Here is a 26,253-nt window from a genome sequence, read left to right on the forward strand (position 1 = left end):
CACGTCCCCGGAGGAAGTGCGTCACGGGCGGGGCGGAAGTGAGCGCTAGCTGGGCGCGCGTGCTCTGCTAGCCATGTCGGGGGCCAGGAAACCTTTGGAGTTCCATGACAAGCGGCCCTGGCGCCCGGAGGCGACCGTGGAGGATCCAGATGAGCAAGACGAGGATGACGGCGTGGAAGCCGACAATGGGTTCTCCCTGGAGGAAGTGTTACGCCTCGGAGGCACTAAGGTGAGCGCCGCCGGCCTCCGGGGAAGGGGCTCAGGTACCGGGCCCGGGAGGCTTCGCGGGTCGGAACGACGCTCCGGCCGCGCTCGCACGGGGCGAGGAGGCCGCCTGGGCCCGAGTCTCCCCTGCCGAGTGCGCCGCGGGCGCTTCCCACGCGCCTTCCCTCAGAGCGTTGGCGTGATCGCCTGCCCCAGGATGTAGAGGACCCTTTCATTTCTTTGCGGGGTCAGGCGGGAGGAACCCGGCGCCTCGGTCTTCACCCCGCGCTCCAGTGTCGTGACCGTCCGCGGTGTGGGAATTGCAACTTCTGAGAGTTGGGCGTGCTCGCTGCGCTCCCCAAGCCCTCTTTGCGGAACGCACGTGCTAGTATGACAGACAGCAAACAAACAGGTGCAGTGGTTGCTCCTCAGACGCTAAGTAGTGAGGGGCATTGCCGTTTTAAATGGTAGGATCGGAGAGAGGATCTCTGAGAAGAGAGTTGAGCAAAAAACCCTGAAGAACAAGAGAGAGCTACGTACCTGTCAGCTGGAACCGCAGATACAAAGTGTAATTGCGCCTAACTGGTGCTGTGGAGGCAGAAATGCACTGTAGCCGACGCAGAAAGAAGGAAGAATAGTAAGAATTGAGATAATCAAATGTAAGAAAGGGCTTTTCTCCATTCAAAGATCGTAATAAGCTGAGCCGGGCGCCAGTGGCTCACACCTGTCATCCTAGCTACTCAGGAGGCTGAGATCTGAGGATCATGGTTCAAAGGCAGTCTGGGCAGGAAAGTCCGTGAGACTCTTATCTCCAATTAACCGTTAACTCAGAAAACCGGAAGTGGTGCTGTGGCTCAAGTGGTAGAGCGCTAGCCTTGAGCTGAAGAGCTGAGGGACAGCGCCCAGGCCCAGAGTTCAAGCCCTATGACCAACAACAACAACAACAACAAAAAGATTATAAGCAGGATTTGTTCTAATTTCTAGAAGTATTCTTTTCTTTGGAGACCAAAGATGAGGTTAGAAGGAAAGACATTTGCTACCCGTAAGAATAGCTTACTCTCTACAGGAGTTTTATTTAATATCTGAATAGGTAATATCGCCACATGATAACAACTTTTGTCTGCCAGTAAGTCTCTACCTTACTATGCAGATACTTACTCAGCACCTGTCTATGAATTATGTGTGTCATTTTTTACACAGTACCATATATTTTGCATCTTTTCTCCACCTTCAAGAATCTAATGTATATCTATAAAAAAATCTTGTATCGTTGATTTTATGACTGCCTAAATTATTATATCTTAATTTTAGCCAGCCATTTATTTTGGTTATTTAAGTTGTTGCCTTGTTTTTGCAATCTTAACTAATTGTGGTAAATGACATTAAACATATTTTGCTTCACATTTCTAAATGTGCACTTTCAGATTAAAGGCTATGGATGTGCCTTTTAGGTGTTTGCTTGTTTTAATGTTGTTGCAGAATGGAGCCCAGAGGCTCTCCAGCATGAGAGAGAAGTTCTCTACCACTTGAGCCACATTTCCCTACCCCATAGTTTGATTTTGATAAATTACCCTCAATAGAGGTTGTGCCCATTTACATTCACATCAATCCTGTTCACAAACACCTTATTCTCTCACTTATCCAAACCAGGTTAAATGGATGTATCATTGTGATTTGAATTTGGATTTCTGTAAATGCAAGGTTGAACTTTTTTTTTTATCATGGAAGGACCTTCTCTTCTCTATACTGTTCATATCCTTTGCAGGTTTTCCTACTGGATATTTGTCCCTTTATCACTGATGTGTGGGAACTTTCATATTAAGCTACTAAAACCACTTTACTATGAGTTGTTACTATTTGTTTTTAATTTGTTATTTGTCTGTTGGTTTGCTGTGTGCTTTGTGTGTGAGAAGAAATGGTAACTTAACTGATCCTGTTCTTTGTGAACTCTGAGGCTTTTTTTTTTTTAATTTGAAGGATGTTTTCTCTACTCTGAAATTCTCAGTTTAGTTATATTGTACTTGTCTTATTTTATGGTGTCATTGTTCACATTTTAAAATTATCCATGAAGTATTTACTTGGGCATAAGATAGGATTCTAGGTATTACCATAATAATTAGTTTCATTGATTTCAACTAATTTCAAAGATGAAGTTTTAAATGAATGCTGATTCACAATGTATTTTTTACTTTCTTGTGTTTTCATGCAGCAAGATTATCTTATGCTGGTTACTTTGGATGAGAATGAGGAAGTGGTGGACGGAGGCAAAAAAGGAGCAGTTGATGACCTTCAGCAAGGTGAATTGGAAGCATTTATTCAAAACCTTAATTTGGCTAAATATGCAAAGTCCTTAACTGAAGATGATAAACCAGCAAAAGAAGAAAATGCCGGCAAAAAAGAAGCCAAAGTATCTACAATAGATAAGAAAAAGCAAAATTCAGCAGAAAATGAAAAGACAGTCAGCAAGAAGAAAAATAAGAATAAGCCAGAACAGTGTTCTGATAAGAATGACAGTGTGCCAAAAGTGAACAAAGAGAAACAAGACATCTTTGAATTCTTTGAAAGGCAGACATTGTTACTCAAGCCTGGAGGCAAATGGTTTGATCTAGAGTATTGCAATGAATATTCTTTGGAACCCCAGTCTCAGGAAGTTGTGTCTAAGTACCAAACCCTGGCTCAGAAGCTGTATGAACATGAAGTCAACCTATTCAAAAACAAGACAAACAATCAAAAGGGAGGCTCTTCTACCTGGATGAAGGCAATTGTATCCTCAGGAACACTAGGTGACAGAATGGCAGCCATGATTCTTCTCATCCAGGATGATGCTGTTCACACACTCCACTTTGTAGAAACTCTGGTGAACCTTGTTAAAAAGAAAGGCAGCAAACAACAGTGCCTCATGGCTTTGGATACTTTCAAAGAGTTACTCATCACAGACCTTTTGCCAGAAAGCCGAAAGCTAAGAATTTTCAGCCAGCATCCTTTCCACAAACTAGAAAAGATGTCCGGTGGCAACAAGGATTCACGAGATAGAAGACTGATATTGTGGTACTTTGAACACCAGCTGAAACACTCAGTAGCTGAATTTGTGCAGGTCTTAGAAACTTTAAGTCATGACTCATTAGTAGCCACTAAAACTAGAGCCCTTATTACAGCTCATGAGCTTCTTTGTAACAAACCTGAGCAAGAAAAGGCTCTTCTTGTTCAGGTAGTAAATAAACTGGGAGATCCTCAGAATAAAATTGCCACAAAAGCCTCTCATCTATTAGAGACATTACTCTGTAAACATCCCAATATGAAAAGAGTTGTATGTGATGAAGTAGAAAGGCTTCTCTTTCGCTCAAATATCAGCTCCAAAGCTCAATATTATGCAATTTGTTTTTTGAATCAAATGGTTTTCTCCCACGAAGAAAGCGAACTGGCTAACAAATTAATAACTCTTTATTTTTGTTTTTTTCGGACTTGTATCAAGAAAAAGGATATTGAGTCAAAAATGCTTAGTGCCCTTTTAACAGGTGTGAATAGGGCATACCCCTATTCTGAGACAGGTGATGACAAAGTGAGGGAGCAGATAGATACCTTGTTCAGGGTGTTGCATATTGTAAACTTCAGTACCAGTGTACAGGCCTTAATGTTACTTTTTCAAGTAATGAATTCTCAGCAGACAATTTCTGATCGATACTATTCAGCATTATACAGGTAAGTACACTGTACAACAATGTATGGATATCAGGAATAAGTTGGTCTCATGTGGCAAGTTCAGTGCAGTGCTTCTCTTTTGGACCAGAGGAGAGTTAGAAACCTGGAGATGAGGCCTCCCTCAGCAACTCAGTACTCACCAACTTTTGAGTTATTTGAGTTAAAAGCAAAATTTATGTTTTGCTACATTTCTTTTTGGAATATTAAGGAAATAGGATTTCAGGTATGAAAGAAACTTCTACTTATTCTTTTATATCTCCTCCATAGAGCATTGTTATCTGCTGGGCAAGTATGCTTTTTTCAGCCAGGCATGATAATACATACCTATGATCTCAGCTTTTTGAGACAAGGGCATGTTTAACCCTCTTTTTCAACATTAAGGTTTTGTATACTGGTCTTTCCAACAGTGCTACATATTTTTTTATGTCATATTTCTGTGTGTGTGTGTGTGTAAAGAAACATGTACAACAGTAGTTAATTTAGCATAAACTCAAAGCATAATGTTATCTATCTTGTATAGTTATGAGGATTGCAAAATTTTCCCAAGATCATAAAGGCAGTGACTGATAGAGCCAGAACTTTAATGATGATTGATGAGTTAATGTATGTTAGCTTTGTAAGAAGAAAGGGCCAGATGCAACAGTCTTCTTTTTAGGTCCTTCCCTAAGGACCTAAAGACCTCCCCCACTTAAATTCCACCTCTTAAAAGTTTCACCATCTCACAGTAGCACCCTGCTGGAACCCAAGCCTTTACCACACAGACCTTAAGAGGGAACATAAAACCAAACTACAGCAATATATGTACTAACATATAATCTTCAGGTGTATGTTAAGTTCTTAACATGACTCAGCTCACTAAATGCTGGCTGCTAAATAATAATGTTTTTAGTTTGGGAACTGTCCCAAGGCTGAAAATGTAGAATTTGGAGTCTTGAAGGTTTTTCGCTGTAATATTTAAAGAACTTCTAATTTTTCTGAAAACATTTGTCTATATCTGTGTAATATCACAAGTTCATTGAACACAGCAAAGTATACAACACAGCAAAGTATAATTCCTGAGTTTTTAATTACTCTGTGCCAGCACCTCTCACAGATGGTTTTCTTTATGAGGTTTGTAAACTCATGAAGTGTTTGCTTGTTATAGGTCTTACTAAAAATCCTTTTAAAGAAAATTCCCTATTAACGGGCAAAAGAAATGACATTTGGTTTATAGACATATGATTTGTCAAAAACTTCAGGAACATTTTTTGTTAAATGATGGAGACTCTCCTGTGTAAATTCTCAATTGTGATATAGGATGGAGTTTGTGACTAAAACTGAGTTAAATGGATAGAAATGTTGAAAAGTTTAAGTGTGTAAAGAATTCAATAGCAAACTAAAAGTATCACTAAGAGATTCTACAGTTACACAACTGGCAATTGGTGGACATGGGTATGTACAGCAGTATGAAAACATTTCACAAGAATAAGTGATTATATTTCTAGCAGTAGTGAAAGTACTTGGAAGCAAGGAAGTAATAATTCCACCATATAGTATTAAAGCTAATGTGGAGGATAGGGTTCATTATGAGCATTCTATGGTCTGGAGGTCCACGAGAGTTGAAGAATCTCTAGAATTAGCAACTAGAAATGGAGTACTTTAAAATACGAGCAAGACTCTGATAACGGATCAGTGGTAGAGCACATGTTAAGGCACTGCATTCAGTTCCCAGTACCATCACCCCAAACATGAAATTAGAGTTGAGCAGCCTGTTAGAGACACATAATAGCTATATTGGCTCAAATATTTGAAAAGCTTTGTAGTTTAAAGTGTAGTTGATATGTATTGCTGAGGATAGTTTGGGCTCCAGCCACCTAAGATCTCATGGTTGGATATAACCCAGGAGTAGGTTTCAGCTTTGGACAAAGAAAACATTTCTAGGCATAAAATTTAGGACAACACCTCAGTGATAGAGCACTTGTCTAGTATGCACAAGTCCCTGTGTTCATTCCCCAGAAGCAAGAAAACAGAATTTCTAGCAAAACAAGCTGTCCAACATTGGATTGGGTTACAAGCAATATTCATCTGCTTTTAAAAGTTATGCATCCATCCAACATTGACCTTATAACCTAAGATTCTGGGGTTACAGCAATAATAACAAAGACAATTCCTATTGGACTTTGAGTGAAACTACAGAAAAGCCAAAGGTGAAACTGGACAACATACATGTTGGGACTGAAAGAAGTAGATGAATTGAATTCATGTGCTGTGTATATGGAGAGAGTTGAGGAGGAGTATTCTGAGCAGAGAGGCATGGATGGAAAGAGTACTTTGCAGATGGTACATTGAGCCATAGATTACCTAAAGTCTTCATGATCTATTTTCTGGATACCCAAGGTTATCCAGAAAGTAAAGTAGCAATGCAAGGACAAACAAGCCCCTCATCTCCATCTCCTAGTCCACTGCTTTGTGAGTCAGCTTCCCTTTGGCCTTTCAGTATCTGTATAAAATTTACACTGTTAAGGCTCTACCTGTTGATTTATAAAAAGGAAAAAAAAGGCAAATACAGGCAAAAAGGGGGGGGGGAGGCTGATGCCTCCTGTTCCCATGCCTTTCCTTCCCTTTTTAATCATCAACTCTGAGGGTCACTAAGTTACATTTTATCTATTAGGGCAGAAATGATCTCATTTGAACAAGAAGGAAATTATCACTGAGATTCAGTTATATGATTGGCTGTTGAGTCTAAAATGTTGTAGAGATGATTTTATGAAGAAATATTTGTCCTTTAATCATTTTACAGGAAAATGTTGGACCCAGGGTTAATGATGTGTTCCAAGCAAGCTATGTTTCTTAACCTTGTCTACAAGTCTCTGAAAGCTGACATCGTGTTGCGCCGGGTGAAGGCTTTTTTGAAGAGGTTGCTCCAAGTTACTTGTGTACAGATGCCACCATTCATATGTGGGGCTTTGTATCTTGTGTCTGAGATCCTTAAAGCAAAACCAGATTTAAGAAGTCAACTGAATGATCACCTGGTATATTTTACAACTGCTTTTTAAATTGAGTGGGTGCTGTGATATATTAGTTTTTTTGTTTTCCTTTGCTTCAATGACAACATAATTTACTAGAGCTTATAATAAGTTCTAGAGTTTGATGAATCTGAGTTTTAGTGCTAGATTAACTATAGTTAACAAGTTAAGCAGATTGATAGGCCTTTCCACTTGTAATAAACTGTATTGCACTAAAAACTACAATTATGAGATGGTGTAGAAGAGCTTAGTAGTATATCTTTTAAACCTGTTTCTTAATGTTAAGATGGAAAATAGCACTTGCTTTATAGGACTATTTATATTAGGTATTTGAGAACTTAATGGTTTCAAAGAATAGTTCCAAAATTTCAGGAATTCTTGGCTTAAAACTTTGTTTGGATCAAACTCTTGGCTTATGCTTGTAACTCTAGCTCCTCAGGAGGCTGAGATCTGAGGATAGCACTTCAGTGCCACTCTAGGCAGCTTTGAGCCAAAATGCTAAGGGATAGCACCCAGACCCTGAATTAGCATCAATACTGCCACAAAAAGAAAAAAAAAAAAGATTATGTTTTGAAGAGCATAATCTTTCTGTTCTAACTAGCATTGATGGCATCATTCCACTTTATTTCATATTTTGTTAAAATTGCAATGAGTGAATCTTCAGAACTATAGATTATAAAATTGAATGCAAATTTCATTGAGCCATTTAACATAGATTCATTAAAGTATGTTTTTGTTAGGGACCTGATGATGAAGAAAATTTTGTTGATGTGGAGGATGATGACATAGAACAGGTCACAGATGCAGATAAAGAATCAGAAATAGATGCAGAGAAAAAGACTGAAACAGAGGAAACTCTGTCTGAAAATAATACAGAAACTAAAAAACCAAAGACAGCTTCCTGGGTACACTTTGATAATTTGAAAGGTGAGTTTCTTTTAATGTTTAAATTATTACCTTAGTTTCTTCTTTGATCTTCATTTTAAAAGAGCAGGTTGGATTGGTCTTTATGCATGCTAGACAAGAACTATACCATTAAGCTACATCTGCATCCATAGAAGGAAATTTTTAACGTAGTAAGTTACTAATGTCTTTATTAACAAACCACACATTAGTATATACCAATTAGACCTATGGAAGGCAGATGAAGAAATTGTGGAAACATTAGATGCACCATAAATTTCATTTCCTTCCACTGTAAGTGCCCGATTATACCTTTGAACCAAGACCTCAAACATGGAGCACATGATACCCAAAGATGGTATATAAATGGAGTATGATTTGGCCATACACTGTTAATTATATTTCATATATTGAAATATTTGATTATTTATTGTGAATTTCTTGGTTCTATTGTTTGATCATCATATTCACACTCCACAACTTCTATTTTGTTGTTGGTCGTGGGGCTTGAACTCTGGCCTGGACGCTATCCCTCAGCTCAAGGCTAGCGCTCTACCACTTGAGGCACTTCAGTTTTCTGGTGTTTTATTGGAGGTAATAGTCTCATGGGCTTTCCTTTCCCAGGCTGGCTTTGAATTGTGATCCTCAGATCTCAGCCTTCTGAGTAGCTAGGATTACATGCATGAGCCATGGGTACCCGGCTCCTCTACAACTTCTTAAAGCACTATTTTAGAGTAAAACTTTCTGTGAAACACACATATCAAATTAAGTCTTAATAGGATAGTAGGGCCAAAAAAAATTATCAGTTACCCTGAAGACCAAAATAAGAGTAATCCTTTAGAAGGATGACAAGCATATGTGTTATGAGACAGTTCATAGTAGACCATGTAATCTTGTTTTAATTTTGATTGTCTGAAAATATGAAGGTAATGTAAATCTATTCCAAGTAAGAATTATTTCTGGACATGCTTTTGATAACAAGTATCATGGGCTCTATAACCACAAAAGACTTGACCTATTCCATTTTCAGGTTAATTTCGTCTTAACATTTATGACTTTTTTTCACTTTTAGTTACTATAGAAACCTTATAGTAGTTAGAGTAAATACATTGTGTGTTTTATTCAAGAACAAATACTAAACTTTGATAATAAATTCTTTAAAAGACTTGGAACTTGGGGCTGGGAAGGTGGCTCAGTGGTAGAGCACTTGCCTTGCATGCATGAGGCCCTGGGTTCCATTCCCCAGCACCACATAAGCAAAAAGAAAAAAAGCCGGAAGTGGCGCTGTGGCTCAAGTGGTAGAGTGGTAGCCTTGAGCTGAAAAACTGAGGGACAGTGCCCATGCCCAGAGTTCAGGCCCCACAACCGGACCCAAAAAAAAAAAAAGATTTGGAACTTTAACTCTAACATACTGGACTAAGTAAGAATGTTGGAACTTATACCTACTGTGGTAGATTTAGTGGCCTTTTGTGCTAGGAATAAAGCATTTGGAAATACATTTATTGTTTTTTTGTAGGTGGCAAACAGTTAAATACTTACGATCCATTCAGTAGAAATCCTTTGTTTTGTGGAGCTGAAAACACAAGTCTTTGGGAACTCAAAAAGGTGAAGCAATTTCAAATTATCTTCTATTTATATTTATATTTTTATATATTTTTATGTTTTATTTTATATTTTCTAATATATTTATATATTTATATTCAATTTATATTTATATGCTTTATATTCTTGCCTTTGTAACTATACCTTTTAGTTTGCATTTTTCTTGCAAATAATATATACAAGAGTTAATAAATAATGAAACTTGCATATTTGGTAGCAAATGGTTTTTAAGGGCTTCACTTTGTACAAAATAACATACGGTTGTATTTTTTATTGCTTTTTTTGTTTTTTGGGGGGGGGGGGGTCGTGAGGCTTGAACTCTGGGCTTGGGTGCTGTCCCTCAGCTCTTCAGTTCAAGGCTAGCACCATACCACTTGAGCCACAGCGCCCACTTCTGGTTTTCTGGTGGTTAATTGGAGATTAGTCTCACAAGACTCCTGCCTGGGCTGACTTTGAACTGTGATCCTCAGATCTCAGCCTCCTGAGTAGCTAGGATTACAGGCATGAGCTACCAGTGCCTGGTGTTTTATTGCTTTCTGTCAGTAGATGACTGCATGAAACTGCAGTAAAATGGATAGTTTGCTTTGTGCATTATTAGAATTTTTTGCAAACAGTTACTTTTAAAGGAAAGAGAATCTGTATTTCTAATAGCCTTTCTCTGATTTCTTTCGTAAAGTGAGTTAAATATATTCCTATGACGTTATCTGTCACCCCACAGTCCTGGAGTCCTTTATTCTGTCCATGTATGTCCATGTGCACTTGCTCGTACAGTTGTCCTTCGCTATATCACAGTTTACTTATTGCAGTTTCACTGTATCATGAGTTTTTTAAAAAGTAGAGGTTTCTCATCTATTGCAATAATTACATTCCAGAGACACCTCCCCACAATAGGTGAAAATCTGTGAAGTAGCAATAAGCGAACTGTAATATAACAAGGGATGACTAGCTAACGCTGCTGCTTTGCTCATTTTCACCTATTGCAGGGGTCTCTGGAACATAACTCCCACAATAGGTGAGGAGTCACAATTCTACGACTTGAATTTTTGTTCTATCTCTGCTTATATTTCCTGTTTAATTGGAGATAAAAGTCTCGAAGATACCTACCTGGGCTGGCTTTTACACTGATCTGCAGATCTCAGCCTCAAGAATAGCTAGGATTATAGACATGAGGATTCCTGGGTAGAATCCTTGATTTTAAAGTGTATCAATAGTCCTAAGACAAGTGTTTGAAAAATCACTTTTCTGATGTGTTTAAGTTTCAACTTTGTAGCTGTCCTCATGCTATAATTATGGGATGGGTTGACCTTAGAAACACTGATGTATCCACATTTTTCTTTTTAGTTAGCTGAGCATTTTCATCCTTCTGTGGCCCTTTTTGCAAAGACTATCCTTGAGGTAAGTGTATTCAAAAATACCTATCACTTGTTGGTCATAGTGTTTTTCCCCCACAGACAGAATCATGTATGTTTTATTGCACTTATAAAGGAGCAGCATCTTACGTAATGTAGAGTAGCAAATAATTCTTCCCACTCTAAGATGAATGGGTTATATGCCATTAGAAAACTATTGTAGTTGCCACATTCTGGCTTTTCTAGAGAAAGAATCTTCTCCTCTTTCTCATTTCTAGTGTATCACTTCAAGGTTTGGTTCCTGGCTGTTGGTCTCCATTAATAGTATTTATCCATGAAATCCACAATTCATCTTAAAATATGTATGATAAGGATAACTGACATTTTATTGGTTGCTTATGCACCAGTGTATTATTTTTTAATTAACTTCTTAAAACCTCGCTTTCTGCTTTTCAGGGAAATCACATTCAGTATTCAGGGGACCCACTGGAGGATTTCACACTAATAAGATTCTTGGATAGATTCGTATACCGAAATCCAAAGCCACATAAAGGCAAAGGTATGCCTCATTCTATAAACTATTGCATTTTTACTGCTATGTTTAGAAAATAATATGAGCCTATAGCCAGTATAGCTAAGTCTTACATTAGTTTGATTTGCATTTCAGAGAATACTGACAGTGTTGTGATGCAGCCCAAAAGGAAACATTTTATAAAGGACATTCGCAGTCTTGCTGGTAAGTATAAAGTTTGGACAGTTGAAACAGAAAAGTAAAACATCAATTGATATTCTTTACTCCAGTTTATCAAGGTAATCAAAATGAGTCAAACTTTAATTGTGAAGACAGAAAGTATATTATTCTCATTTCATAGTTTTCTCAGTATTAAGTAAAATTGTAGAAAGCTCTATATACTTTCAACTAGATGTTCTTAGAATAGCTAGTATTGTCATTTTCTTCCAAGACAAAATGGCAAGTTTATAGTGATAATTATTATTACTGAATTTTTTTATTTATCTTGAAATCTGGATCCCATATCCCAACTGGAAAACAACAAAGACCCTGACCTTCCCTTGTGGGTGGACTGTGTACCTACCACCCAGTTTTTTTCTATAATTAGTAGTTTCGAATGCTGAGTCTCCATTGTCCTTTTTGCTTCCGAATCTCTTGCCCATCTTGCTCACGCTTTAAGATTGTATGTAGTCTCGGGCTGGGATGTAGCTCAGTGGCAAAGCACTTGCCTAGCAAGTGCAATGTCCTGGGTTCGATCCCCAGTACCAAAAAAGAAAAGACAAAAAAAAAAAAAAAAAGATTGTATGTAGTCTCACAAGCTTGAGTACCATGAAGGACTATAAAAAAATTAAATGCTTTGGTTTTATTTTTATAGTGAATAGTAAGGAGTTCCTTGCAAAAGAAGAAAGCCAAATACCAGTGGATGAAGTGTTTTTCTATAGGTAATATACTTAATGTCATTTCATTTGGGGAGCTATTTATAAAGCTTTAGATTCCATAAAATACTTTGTCATTGGCATGTTATGAAAATTACAAATGATATGTCTATCCATTTTTGTAAGGGAAGTTTAAATCACTGTTTTATGAATCAGAGTTTGTAGAACTTAGGCTTCATTTCTTTATTTGCTCACAGCTAGCACTCTACTAATTGAGTCACACCTCCAATTCATTTCTACCTTGTTTTTTCTTTTTAAAAAATAGCATCTTAGGCCAGTGCCAGTGGCTCACAGCTATAATCCTAGCTACCCAGGCAGCTGAGATTTGAGGATCATGGTTCAAAGCTAGCCTGCGCGGGAAAGTCCATGAGACTTATCTCCAATTAACTACCAAAAAGCCAGAAATGGAGCTATTGCTCAGAGTAGTAGAGTGCTAGCCTTGAGCCCAAAAACTGAGGGACAGTGCCCAGGCTCTGACTGCAAGCCCTAGGACCAGCACAAAATACAAAACAATAACAACAGCAGCAACATCTTTTTTTGGGGGGGGGTGGGGAGGTCCGGTCGTGGGGCCTGAACTCTGGGCCTGGGCGCTGTCCCTCAGCTCTTCAGCTCAAGGCTAGCGCTCTACCACTTGAGTCACAGCATCACTTGCAGCTTTTTCTGCTTATGTGGTGCTGAGGAATTGAACCCAGGGCCTCAGGCATGCAAGGCAAGTGCTCTACCACTGAGCCACCTTCCCAGCCCCTGCAGCAACATCTTGCTGGTTAGCTCCAGCTAGCATCAAACTCATAATCGTCCTTCCTCAGCTTCTCAAATGCTGAGATTTCAGGAATATGCAATAACTCCTGGCTTTTTAATTGTATGTTGTATTGTTTTTTTATGCCAGTGCTGGGGCTTGAACTCAAGTTCTCGCTCAGTTTTTTTGTTCATGACTGATACTCTACCATTTGAGCAAGATCTCCACATCTGGCTTTTTGCTGAATAATTGAAGGTAAGAGTCTGATCTTAGCCTCCTGAGTAACTAGGAATATAGGTATGAGCTCGCCTAGAAACAAGTCTTCTAAATTTATTACACTTCACATATACATTACAGGTATTATTGAATTCAAAACCTTTCTTACATATTAAATACGAATTTCATTCATTCTTACCCAGTTGGGTATACAAAAGATCAAATCTTTAGTAAAACTATGTAACTTGCATTTTATTTTAGGTATTATAAGAAAGTTGCTGTTGTTAAAGAGAAACAAAACCGGAATGCAGATGAAGAAAGTATAGAAGATGTGGATGATGAGGAATTTGAAAAGCTGATTGGTAACATTTTTATGATTCAATTTGTAAAATAATCTATTATTATTTGTTAATAAAATATGGGATATTACGGGCAAATGTGAGCTGAGTGATTAAGAATGTTATATAACAAAGTGAAGGGTTAAGAACTGTGTTGACATAAACTAGCAGTAGTCACATTTGTATCATTTTGGGGCTTCTTTTAAACAATCCTGTCACTATATTGGTTTTATTAGTTAGAAGACCTGTCAACCTTCTTATTCTTTGCAGTGTGTCACAGTTTCTATATTCTCTTGCAGACACATTTGAAGATGATAACTGTTTCTCCTCTGGAAAGGATGATCTTGATTTTGCCAGGTGAAGTACTTTTCCTTCTTCTCTTACTCTTTTCCTTTGCATTTTCCAAATTGTTGTCGCCCAGTTGAGGAGACCATAGAACTATGTGACATCCAAGGAAAATGTATTCAGCTAAGTTTGGGAAGCCAGTACAGTACTTTCATTCTGAACCTTTACAAAAGTGAACGTTAATATACTTTGCAATGTGTCATTTCCTTTTAAGTCAACAGCCTCATACTCTGCTAGTTGCATTAACACACATTAGAAAACACTGCCCTCTTTTGCATGATGTTTTTGTGTGTTTTCCAGCAATGTGAAGAAAGAAGCAAAAAGGACGAAGGCAAACTTGGAAGATGACGATTCTGAGGGCAGTGATGATGAGTTTGGCAACCTGGATGATGATGAAGTTTCTCTCGGAAGCATGAATGATGAAGAATTCGAGGAAGTTGATGAAGATGGAGGAACATTTATGGATGTGCAGGAAGATGAAAGTGAGGGCATTCCAGGTACTACATCTCTCTTCCTCCATGTGGCAAGTTTTTAATAAAGATTTTTACTATAGCTATTCATTCAAACTAATAGTCACACAGACCAGAAATTTAAAGAGAACCTTTTTCCTTCTTGTAAATGTGGGTTTTGTGGATGCTTATTTTTTCAGCAGGTGAGTTAAATGCTGATCTTTTGCTTTAATCTTAAGGATTAACCTCTCTATACAGTACCTGCTGTATTGTTACTTGTCCTCTTTTTAATGTTAGAAGAGTAATTGACAAGAACCTGGGAGTATAGCTCAGAGCAAGAGTGTTTACCTAGCCTATGTGAGAAGCTGGATATAATAGTATATATGCTCCCCAGCTACTCAGGAAGCATAAATAGGAAGATTGTGGTCCAGGCTGGCCCAGACATAAAACAAGACCTATCCCCCAAATAACTAAAGAATATAGGGTTAGAGGACGTTGCTCAAATGATAGAGCACTTGCCTAGCAGTATGAATCCCTTGAGTTCAAGCCTCACTACTACCAAAAAAAAGTAACGATATTTTAAAGTCCTCATCATAGTTCTGCACCTAGATGGAGTAGATGAAGATCAAAATTTGATCTTATTAAAAATTAGCAGAAGCCGGGCACTAGTGGCTCACACCTCTAACCTAGCTACTCAGGAGGCCCAGATCTGAGGATCACAGTTCAAAGCCAGCCTGGGCAGGAAAGTCCGTGAGACTCCTCTCTCTCTCCAATAAACCACTCAGAAAACCAGAAGTGGCGCTGTGGCACAAGTGGTAGAGTGCTAGCCTTTAGCTGAAGAGCTGAAGGACAGCACCCAGGCCCAGAATTCAAGCCCCACAACCAACAACAACAACAACAAAAATTAGCACAGGGCACCAAACACTGTTTTGTGTTGTTTTGTTTTACTGTTCCTAACTTTTCTTGGCATTTCACATAGCTCTAGTTAGTATACACATATCTGCCTAACTTCCTGCTATTGGACCTCACAAGTTTCTTCATTACAATTTTAGCTGAGCAGCGGCTCATGCTTGTAATCCTAGATGTATGGGTGAATAAGAACAAGGAGGATCATGGTTTGAGACAAGCTCAGGGAGCAAATTCTCAAGACCCTTTTCAACTCATAGTTGGCACATGCCTGTCATCCCTCTACAACTTGGAAGCCTAAAATAGGTGTATTGTTGCCAAGCACATACCCAGGAGGTAGTAGGAACCTATCCTAAAAATAACCAGTACCAAAAAGGACTGGAGCTGCAATTGAGGTTCAGCAATTGACTATCTGCCTAGCAAGTTCAAATCCCAGTACTGAAAGCAAACGTTCTTTTATTTGGTCTAATTAACCTAGTAAATTATATGGTTGTACAATATAGAGAACTATACCAGTTACCTTTATGTTTGAAGTCTTTGTTTTAATGTTATTGTAAAGGTACAAACCCATGGAATAATAGTACAGTACCTTGCTATTAGATTTTAGTGTACTTTGAAGTAATATTCGCCAGTCCTGTCATTTATAAATAGCTTATGTGCAACTTTTTTGGGTAATAGAATTTGATGAAGTCGACTCCGAAGTGAATGCTAAGAGAAGCAAGAGAAAGAGTGGAGGTAATATCGACTTTGCTGGGTCATTTCAAGGTAAGAAAATTCATTTAATCTCTTAAACCTAAGCAGTTTCTACATGAAAAGTAGTATTCACTATAATTTTGGAGAATAAAATTAGTTTGTATAATTTAGAGAGATTTTTCCTACAGATGTTTCTTTAGCTGAACAATGTAAGAGGCTGAGATCTATGGTTTGAACCCAGCCCAAGCAGGAAAGTCCATGAGACTTTTTTTTTTTTGTCGGTCATGGGGCTTGAACTCTGGACCTGGGCACTGTCCCTCAGCTCTTCAGCTCAAGGCTAGCGCTCTACTACTTGAGCTACAGCGCCACTTCCGTCCATGAGACTTTTATCTCTAATAAACTACCCCCCAAAAGAGTTGGGAGGGGAGCTATAGCTCAAGTGGTAGAGTGCAGCTAGCATTGAGCCAAAAAAGCTCAGGAAGAGCACCCAGGCCTGCATTCAAGCACCAGGACTGGCACACATACATATAGACACAAAAGATGTTTTTGCAAGAGGATCTTTTTTAATGTGAAGACTGTTATCTCCCTCATATTACCTATACCATTTTCTCCTTTAAGTTTTTTCTCACATTTAAAATTTTTAGACCATTTTGTCATTCATAGTTAAAGCATTTATTGGCATAATGTGCAAATCCTGAATTTTCAAAATACTTTTTGAATATATGTAAATATATATCAATACCTCTTTCCTTTGCTCAAACATTCTTTGCCATTGACCCTTGTGAAAGCCCTTATTTATTAACTTTGCTGTCCTATTTTAGGTGACTGCAGTTTTAGAAAATATTTCAGTTCTTTCCATTAATCTATTTTCCAACATTCTTTACATCTTACAAAATTATGCTTTAGAGTATACCATTTGAAAGATGCTAATAAATGGAAAGAGTGTTGGGTCAAGTGATAGTTTTAAGTTTGTGGTAACATTGTAGGAAACAATATATACTTTGCTTCCAATATATTTAGCTTCTGCTTCCAAATAAATACTGAATAAAAATTAATTTGCCAAGCTAAAAAGTAATGAAAAACAATTTTAACAACTTTATCTACATATTGTTGGTAGATTGTCCCCTAGTGCTAGAAGACAGCTAGTAGGTATTTATGTTATTGTCCAATATCACCTGCTTTTAGATGACATGAGATCATATTTAGCTAGTGGCATATGCTTAAATACAAGGCAGAGTTTTTCTCCAGATCCTCCCTTAGGCTGGGTGCCAGTGGCTTACACCTGTAATCCTAGCTGCTGAAGAGGCTAAGATCTGAGGATCGCAGTTCAAAGGCAGCCCTGGCAGGAAAGTCCGTGAAACTCTTACCTCAAATTAACAACTCAAAAACCAGAAATGGTGCTGTAGCTCAAGAATGCTAGCCTTGAGCTGAAGAGCTCAGGGACCGTGCCCGGGCCCAGAGTTCAAGCCCCACAACCAACCAAAAAAAATCATCCATTAGGGGGAAAAAATATTTATATCAGATCCTCCTGCACTTTTGACTAGGTGCTATTCCCTTGGTAACCATGTCTTTAATAAATATTATTTCAGGAGAAATTAGCCTAAGATTTTAGGATACCTGATGGGATTGATTTGGAAAAGAGAGAGAGCGAAAAGAGGTACATTATATCTGTGTATAGGTATCCAGTATCATTAAGAATTAAAAAGTGGCACAGAAATGCTTTCTAATTGAGACCACAGCTACATACATACAGGATAAATGAAGCCAAAAACTAAAATCTTCCCAGTGCTATTCTATCAAAAGTAGCTCTCTAATAGCCACACATATACTTGTCTGTGGATATGATTATTCATAATAGCATTACTCATTAATGTAAAATAATTGTTTTAAAAGTAATCTCTAGTAGTGCTATAGACATTGATATCAAAGATAAAAAAGTAATATTTCAAGAAAGGTGAAAATTCATTATAACAGTATTTCTAATTAAATACCTTTAGAATCTTGTATGAATTTAAGTTAATAAATACCCAAAATAACATTTTCTTATTGTCAACTTTGAAAAGTTTATAGATCCAGAAGAATAGATGAGTTCACAAGTATAAAGTATATTGATAACACTGTAGACATATCTTCATGACATTTCCATAGTCCAAAGAATAAGATCTCTGAATTAAAATTTATATTTTGCTTTAACTATTTCAAACCTTGCCCATGTCCGCTGTGAGAATTTAGTCTTGTTTGGTACATATTTCTTCTCCAGTAAAAGGATCAGCAGCGAATTCTGAAAAAGAAGAACACACTATTGTTATCTAAACACTTTTGTTAAGATAGTCTTTTTTTAAAAAAATCATACATATCAGCTCTCAAATTGTATCTTTAAATTCCAGGGTTTTCTCACTACTAGAAGGCACTTGCCATTATATTTTTGCCAAAATATGTTTTTAAATAAAATAATTGTATTGACAGATATTGCATTTTGAATTCATTAGATTTCTTTTTTTAATGTTTTTTATTGTAAAAATACTGTACAGCATTGTTACCTCTTCTTTTTTCCCCTACCATCCCTTCCCCCCGCCCCAAGTTGTAAAGTTTGTTTTCAACATAGTGTCTTGTACATCTCATTGTTGCAATGGGTCAACCTGTATCCTTATTTCAGCATTTTGTTATTTCCCTTCCCTTCCCCAAATAGAAAAATGTATATACAAGATGCAGGGCACCAGAATCAAATACAGTGAAAACCATGTTGTACTGTGGGAGAAGAACATACAAAAGAAAAAAAAAATCACATAGTACATTATAAATACATTAAAAACAATAGCAAGAAAGAAAAAACCACTTGTGTCCCTATCGTGGGGTTCATTTCACTTAATATCATCTTACATGGTCATATCTACATAGCTTTTGACCTTTTCTGCCTTGAAGTCATTAGAGTTCAAACTGAATAATCTAAACATATTTTTCAAGGACCAAAAACTAAGAAGAAGAGAGGAAACTTCAATGACTCCAGCTTGTTTGTGTCTGCAGAAGAGGTAAAGCTAATTTGCTAGTTTAAGGAGTTAATTGATTTACATTATTTTAAGTGTTTTAATATGTTTAACACCACCCCTTTCCTTTTTTAAGTTTGGTCACCTATTGGATGAAAATATGGGATCCAAGTTTGATAACCTTGGTATGAACGCCATGGCTAACAAAGACAATGCAAGTAAGTAACTTGAAAATAGTCTTCAGCTAGGATGTAGGTCAGTGCTAGAGCACTTGCCTAGTATTCCATGAGCCCTGGGATCCATGCCCTGTACTAAAACAAACACAGAGAACTTGGCTGATGAATATTTAGTAGGACATTGTTATGAGACCTTACAACCTGAATGAACAGCTTTTTCATCTCCTACTCTATAGAGGATACATAATTAAAATGTATTTAAACATCCAAGAAAAGGCTACAGACTACAAATTTTTTTGTTAACTGTTGTTTTTAGGGAGGTGGGCTATTGTTACATAGAATGAGTTTGCTAAAAGTACCTTTGTATACTTCTTTCTTTGGTAGTTTCTTTCTTTTGGAGAAAGGGAAACTGTAGCATTTGTTTCTTTCATTTCCTAAGACATTAGACTTTGACAATAAAGTGAGCGACTGCAGTCCATGGCAAACCTGGAGTTCCTGCTGCTCAGTTGGATGTTGTATAGTAGTCCAGAATCTACCCTGTGATACGCTTATCTTTCTTCTCTTAAAGGCCTCAAACAGCTTAAGTGGGAGGCTGAACGTGACGATTGGCTACACAACAGAGACACAAAAAGTATCATCCAAAGAAAGAAAAATTTCAAAAAGAAGAGGCTGACTCCAAAACGCCACAAAACAAAGAAAACGAGAATTTCAAAGTAAATTATAAATTAAATTTTTTCTTACTCTTAATTTTTGCTATTCATCCACTTTTCTTGATCTTGTTCTCTAATTCCATACATTCCAGACATTTCAACGGATTTGTAATAAACTATAAATAAAGATAGCTGTCATTTATAAAGTCGTGTGAAATGTTAAAACGTTGAGAAAATCAGGCTTTCACATACTGCTGCATAGTAAAATGAAAAGAACCACAGGATTTTTTACTTCACTTGTAAGCGCAAGCCATTCTACTGATATGTAATGAGCACTCTTTTTTACATTATACCAAATGTTAGTCTTAAGAGTATAATGTCATCTTGTTCAGTCCTTAAAGATTCCATTAGGTAGAATTTAATATCTACCTGACAGCAAACCTGAAAGGAGAAAAATGAATCTTTTAAAACTAAAGGTTTCAGCTCTGGTTTGCTTCTGCCACCTCAAAGAGGTCTCATTCTCAAGTCCAAGGATCCATGAGAGTGTAGTTCAGTGCTAGAGAACCTGCCTAGCATATATGGGAACATGGGTTCAATCACCATCAAAAAGTAAAGAAAGAATCCAGTCCACTAACTGTGCCCTTGTCTAGTTTACACTAGGTGAGATTCTTCCACACTGTGGTCTCAAAAGGATCTAAATAAGGGGAGAATAGTATTGAAAATTGGACAGTTATCACAAAATAAATTCATTTAGCCTTTAGTCATAAAGTTACTATAGAATTTCTAGGTTATCTGCAAAATTTACTTTGTATTATATTTTTGCTTAAGGCAAAACATACCTTCCAAGATGAAGGGAAATTTCTTGCTCATTGTTTGCCTAAAATCTGAAAATTTAAAAAAAAGTTTTGATTAGATATGGTCAGAAATTCATTATATTAACACATACATCCACAATTCAGCGCTTTAAGGTCTACGAATCACAGACATTTAAGATGTATTTGTGGGCTGGGAAGTTGGCTCAGTGGTACAGTGCTTGCCTTGCATGCATGAGGCCCTGTGTTCGATTCCTCAGCACCACATAAGCAGAAAAAGCTGTAAGTGGCGCTGTGGCTCAAGTGGTAGAGTGCTAGCCTTGAGCTGAAGAGCTGAGGGACAGCGCCCAGGCCCAGAGCTCAGGCCCCATGACGGGCAAAAAAAAAAGTTTTATTGTAAAGATGCTGTACAGAGGGGTTACAGTTACGTGAGTAAGGCAATGAGCACATTTCCTGTCGAACATTACTACCCCCTCCCTTGTTCTCCCACTATCCTTCTCTCCCCCACCTCCCTCAAAGTTGTAAAGTTCATTTCCAGTATACTGTCTTGTGGGCAGCATTGTTGGAATAGGTTATCCTGTGTCCTTGTATCAGCAAAGGTTTTGTTTTAAAGTCATCCTAGAGCTAAATTCTTTACAACAAAATCTAGGTTGAACTTGCCTTCACATGTAGCTTTCTTAAAGTTATTTTAGAGTTTTTAATTTGACTTGTATGTATGATGTTTTACTTAGAAATAAGATTTTAAAGCATGTTATGAACTGTGAAATCTTGATTAATTGTTTTTATGTATGTCACTTTGCCCTGATAAGAAACTATAAATAAAAGATAGCTGCCATTTATAAAATCATGTGAAATGTTAAAACATATTAAGAAAAATCAGCCTTTGACCTATTACAAAAATACAAAGATCATAGTTTTTAAGTTGATAACTTTAATTTGCTTTTAAAAACTGTTGGGGTGGAGCCAGTACCAGTGGCTCACACCTGTAATCCTAGCAACTCAGAAGGCTGAGATCTGAGGATTGTGGTTCAAAGCCAGCCCGGACAGGAAAGCCCATGAGACTTATCTCCAGTAAACCTCAGAAAACTGGAAGTGGTGCTGTGGCTCATGTGGTAGAGTGTCAGCCTTGAGCAAAGAGCACAGGGATGGTGCCCAGGCCTAGAGTTCAAGCCCCACGACCCATCCAAAAAAAAGAAAAAATGTTGGTATGTTTTCTTTACATACAGCTTAAAAGTATAGACTACACCTTGGCACAGGAGTACTCTGAAAAAGACAAGTGGCAAACTTCCAAAATAGTCACTACCCAAGAAAGAAAAGGCAGCATTTCCTAATTTAAAAGGCTGAGGGCTTTAATATAGTTTTAAAATGTTGAGTTTTGGTAAAGGTTTTTAGTGTCACTGCTAATTCAGAGAAGACTAGAATGGTCTGTAGAAAGAGCATCCTGAGAATGCCTGATGTTCTCTTGTTGTCTAGCCTACAACCAGGGAAGGAGTAGGCCGCCAGTCTCCTCCATCCAGGCTCCTGCTTTCCTTTCCCTACTAGTGCAAGCCATGGAGGGATGAGGAGTCTCCCCAATCTAACAAACTAGAGTCACCTGTTTTACAATAATGTACCTGCTTCCCCGCAAGTCCATCAAAACATTCAGTGCACTGAATCTGAAGAACGTGTGTCCACAAGTGCCACTAGCATTTAGTACCCAAATGTGTCCCTGTAAAACCCTCTAGAAAGCATAACTACTTACAGAATTGTGATTACCTTGGTTTGTGTTCATCTTATTAAACAAAAAATAGGCTCCAAAAACGCCTACAAGTTCAGCTGCTAAAACTCCTTTAAAGATCTTCTTTGCTGTTGGTTCCATGGTACAGGCTGTCCTAAATTAACAATAATAGCAACCTGAATGAGCATGTATAAATATTCATTTGCTGAATCTAAACATAGTTCTTGGGTGCTTTGTATATAGGAAATAACACTCTTGTTACCGTATGCTTTTTTTACACATGCCCTCCCTACCTAGTTGTATCAATGCCTAGAGCACAATAAACTTCAAAGATACACAATTAGACAAAGTACAGAAGATCAGGAGCTGTCAACTAGTGAAGTCAAGGTTTTACATGTTTCTTGAAGATATACAATGGTAGGAGACAGGTTACTCCAACTTTTTAGCTGAGCTAGGAATTAAGAGGTGATCTTTAATAGGCCTGGTATATGCAGGCTCTTAGTAAAGTGCCTACAAAGAGTAAGGTTATTTTGAAGTGGTTTTACCTTTTTAGTGATGAGTTCATTTATGAAATTATTGAAGTGAGCCACAGTTCATGCCACAGTTCATACCACAGTTTTTACTAAACAGTACAAAATTGAGTAGTAAATTATTCGGGTCCTATTCTAGAATTGCTATTAGGTCTTTTAAAACTAATTGCATCACCATGATGACAATTCACCTTGTGAAGGTTAAAATGTGTTTGTGACATTAGCTAAGTATCACTATCCCACAGTACTGTGAAGTTTATGTAATCTATGTCAATAAAGAAGTTTAAAATAAAAAACAAATTGTATCACCCTCAAGAGGCTTGGTTAAAAACAGCACCCATGTCCTTTAGCAGGTACTCCAAATTACACAAGAGGCCGACCACAGGTAGAAAGCTGATTACAGTCGGTTGATTTGATTTTTTTTCTCTTGTTGGTCTAGGGGCTTTAACTCAGGGCCTGGGCGCTGTCCCTGAGCTCTTTTTTTTTTTTTAATTTAATTTTATTTTATTTGTGAACATACTGTACAGAGGGGTTACAATTACATGGGCAGGATAATGCGTACATTTCTTACCAAGCATTGCAGCCTCCTCCTTTGGTTTACCCTTCACATCCCTTCGCAGCCTCCCCCCTCCCCCCCAATCCCAATCCTTCTCCTTCCCTCCCCTCCCCCCCACCCCCACCGACGTTGTAAAGCTCGTTTTTGTCCCTGAGCTCTTTTGCTCAAGGCTAGCCCTCTTCTACTTTGAGCCACAGCACCACTTCCAGTTTTCTGGTGGTTCACTGGAGTTAAAGAGTCTCACACACTTTCCTGCTCCAGCTGATTTGAAACCACAATCCTCAGCTCTCAGCCACCTGAGTAGCTAGGATTACAGGCGTGAGAGCCTCCAGCACCTGGCTAAAGTGACTTGATTTTCTTATAACTGAAAGCCAACTAAGAAAGGAGGTTTAGTGGGCTGGGGTGTAGCTCAGTAGCAGAGTTCATTCTAGCATTTGTGATGCCTACAGTCTGATCCCCTAGTACCTTGAGCTAGTGGCTTAAGGTCAGTAATCCCAACTACTCAAGAAGGAGGCTGAGATCTAGAGACTTAAGAGTTCCAAGACAGTCAGGGCAGAAAAGTCCATGAAGCCATCTCAACCATTGAAACACCGGGCTGGAGACAGGGTTTCACTGTGAGAGCACCAAGCTGAGGGAATCTACAGCCCCTGAACTCAATCCCTGGTATCTTCTCCAAAAAAGGGGTAAGTGGTCTTGGGGTTTTTTTTTGTTTGTTTTTCCGGTCATGGGGCCTGAACTCTGGGCCTGGGCGCTGTCCCTCAGCTCTTCAGCTCAAGGCTAGCGCTCTACCACTTGAACCACTGTACCACTTGCGGCTTTTTCTTCTTATGTGGTACTGAGGAATCAAACCCAAGGCCTCATGCATGCAAAGCAAGCGCTCTACCACTGAGCCACCATCCCAGCATGGGTAAGTGGTCTTTTAAAGTAAAAATTAGGATATGCCATTTTAATATGTGAAATGTAAACTCAAATTATAATCTCAGGTTTTTAGTTTCCTTTGTGTGCTGTCACACTGTCTCTGCCCCCCAGTGTTAACGTTTTCCTGGCTCCATCTGCTTCCACCTCTTTTCACAAGGACTGAGGGTAGAGGTAATGAAATACTCTCTTTTTGTAGTATTAGCCTTCTAATACGGCCACCACGTGTCCCCACGCCCCCAAATTCCCTTTTCTCATCTTGATAATGTGATCACTCAGGGATCAAAAGATTAAAGCCTTCACTGTTCTCATGGGAAATGCAGAAAGTGAAGTTCCAAGTAACTTAGGATAACCAGAGGCAGGTGAGTAGGTGGGAAGGAGCTGTTTTCCTCCACCCTCTAAGATAAGACAAGCAGCCTCGTGCTGGGGGCTCACGCCTGTAATCCTAGCTACTCAGGAGGCTGAGATCTGAGGATCGCGGTTCAAAGCCAGCCCGGGCAGGAGAGACCGTGAGACTCCTATCTCCAATAAACCACCAGAAAACCGGAAGTGGCGCTGTAGCTCAAGTGGTAGAGCGCTCGCCTTGAGCTGAAGAGCTGAGGGACAGCGCCCAGGCCCAGAGTTCAGGCCCCCAAGACCAACAAAAATAACAAAAACCAAGCCATGCTTGGCACAGAGAGCGGCCTGCTCCGCGCAGAACCCACGGCCCGGGCTTGAAGGCGCAAAAGCAGCTCGGGAGCTCCGGGTCGGGAGCCCCGCGGCCCGCAGCGCCGTCCGGCTCCGGGGTGCGCGCCGGCCGGGCCCGGCCACGGTCGCCCCGGGCCCGCCCGGCGCCGGCTCGCGGGAACTAGAGTTAGGGGCCCTCGGGGGTCTCCGAGGGACCAGATTTTCCCGGGGTGACGCCCGGAACACCCATCCTACCCGGCGCACTAGGGATCCCCAAGTCAGCCTGTCCCACCGAAGGCGCGCGCACCGAAGCTGCGCAGGCGCAAGGTCGCGGCGCCCCGCCCCGCCCTTGGCCACGCCCCCGCGTGCACTTAAATTAGCGACCTGGGTGTTCTCCCTTCCGGGGTTTATTTTCCCTTCTGGGGTAATTAGTAGCTCTTCTGTCAATCACTCAGCCAGGAAGTGAAAGGCAATTCATCTGAACCCGGGACCAAGTGCGAGGGAAAAAAGTGCACGAGCCATATTCGCTTAGAGCAACATTGGCATCCCTGGGAACCCATCAGAAATGCCAGCCCACCGCGTCAGGATCTGATGATCCACGCTTTGGCCAGACCCCTAGACAATTCGGGTGCAAATTAAAATTTGAAGAGATCTGGGAGCAGTCGAGGGGAAGGAACAAGAAAGGACCATGAAGACTTACCGAAGGGCCACGCAACAAAGCCCAGACGACCCAAAGCTGCAAGGTCTACCCTCCTCTGCAGTGCGGTCCAAGGAAAGCGATATATCCACAAAGAACTGGTCAGGAGTGCACAATGCTACGAGCTTGCTCCTTACTCCAGGGATCGGGATGCTTTAGAAGAGAAAGGATGATAAGTTTGTCAGCATCAGGTATGGAAGCGCTGAGAAGAGCTCCTACACAGCTCCAGATTTCCTACCCAACTATGACCCTGAATCAGACATCCGCAATCTCCAAAAAATAGATTCCACTCAAAGATTTGCCTTTAAAAAAAACATTTTTCATATTAAAAACAATCCACATGGCTCCCATGAAACATTGTGTTAAATGTACATCACTTCAGATTCTATTCGATGCCTAGAGTAATTCTATACAAGCAATAGAAATGTACTATTTCTCATAGTTCTAGAGGCTGAGAATTCCAAAAACAGGATTGGCAGATACAGTCTGAATACCGGCCAGCTTTGTTACTTTGTGAAATGTTGCCTTCTCCCCATGTCCCTCACATTATAGAAGGAGCAAGAGGCTCTGGGTTTCTTTTAAACGGGTACTGATCACATTCATGAGAATTCCATCTTCACAAATTAATCATCTCCCCCAAAGCCCTACCTCTTAATATC

General features: G+C 39.2%; 2 protein-coding genes across 2 annotated transcripts; one reads left to right on the top strand and one right to left on the bottom strand.

Annotated features, from left to right (window-relative positions):
- The first annotated feature begins 26 nt into the window (after positions 1-26).
- Positions 27-19,890, top strand: Cebpz (CCAAT enhancer binding protein zeta). The gene is made up of 16 exons (XM_042675403.1): positions 27-229; positions 2,414-3,903; positions 6,683-6,914; positions 7,649-7,835; positions 9,328-9,416; positions 10,755-10,808; positions 11,219-11,321; positions 11,430-11,498; positions 12,148-12,214; positions 13,422-13,522; positions 13,798-13,855; positions 14,144-14,340; positions 15,877-15,963; positions 18,856-18,920; positions 19,012-19,093; positions 19,620-19,890. Exons 1-16 carry the CDS (start codon positions 74-76, stop codon positions 19,766-19,768), a joined length of 3,186 nt encoding a protein of 1,061 aa, XP_042531337.1. The 5' UTR covers positions 27-73; the 3' UTR covers positions 19,769-19,890.
- On the bottom strand, positions 17,893-25,222 carry Cebpzos (CEBPZ opposite strand). The gene is made up of 5 exons (XM_042675405.1): positions 25,153-25,222; positions 22,269-22,384; positions 20,541-20,585; positions 19,793-19,877; positions 17,893-18,172 (listed from the first exon to the last, which is right to left on the bottom strand). The coding sequence occupies exons 2-4, from the start codon at positions 22,369-22,371 to the stop codon at positions 19,795-19,797; spliced, it is 231 nt and encodes a 76-aa protein (XP_042531339.1). The 5' UTR covers positions 22,372-22,384; positions 25,153-25,222; the 3' UTR covers positions 17,893-18,172; positions 19,793-19,794.
- Between the last annotated feature and the right edge of the window lie 1,031 nt (positions 25,223-26,253).

This window comes from Dipodomys spectabilis, unplaced genomic scaffold, assembly GCF_019054845.1.
Source record: "Dipodomys spectabilis isolate Male_0828 unplaced genomic scaffold, ASM1905484v1 ptg000026l, whole genome shotgun sequence".
NCBI lineage: Eukaryota > Metazoa > Chordata > Mammalia > Rodentia > Heteromyidae > Dipodomys > Dipodomys spectabilis.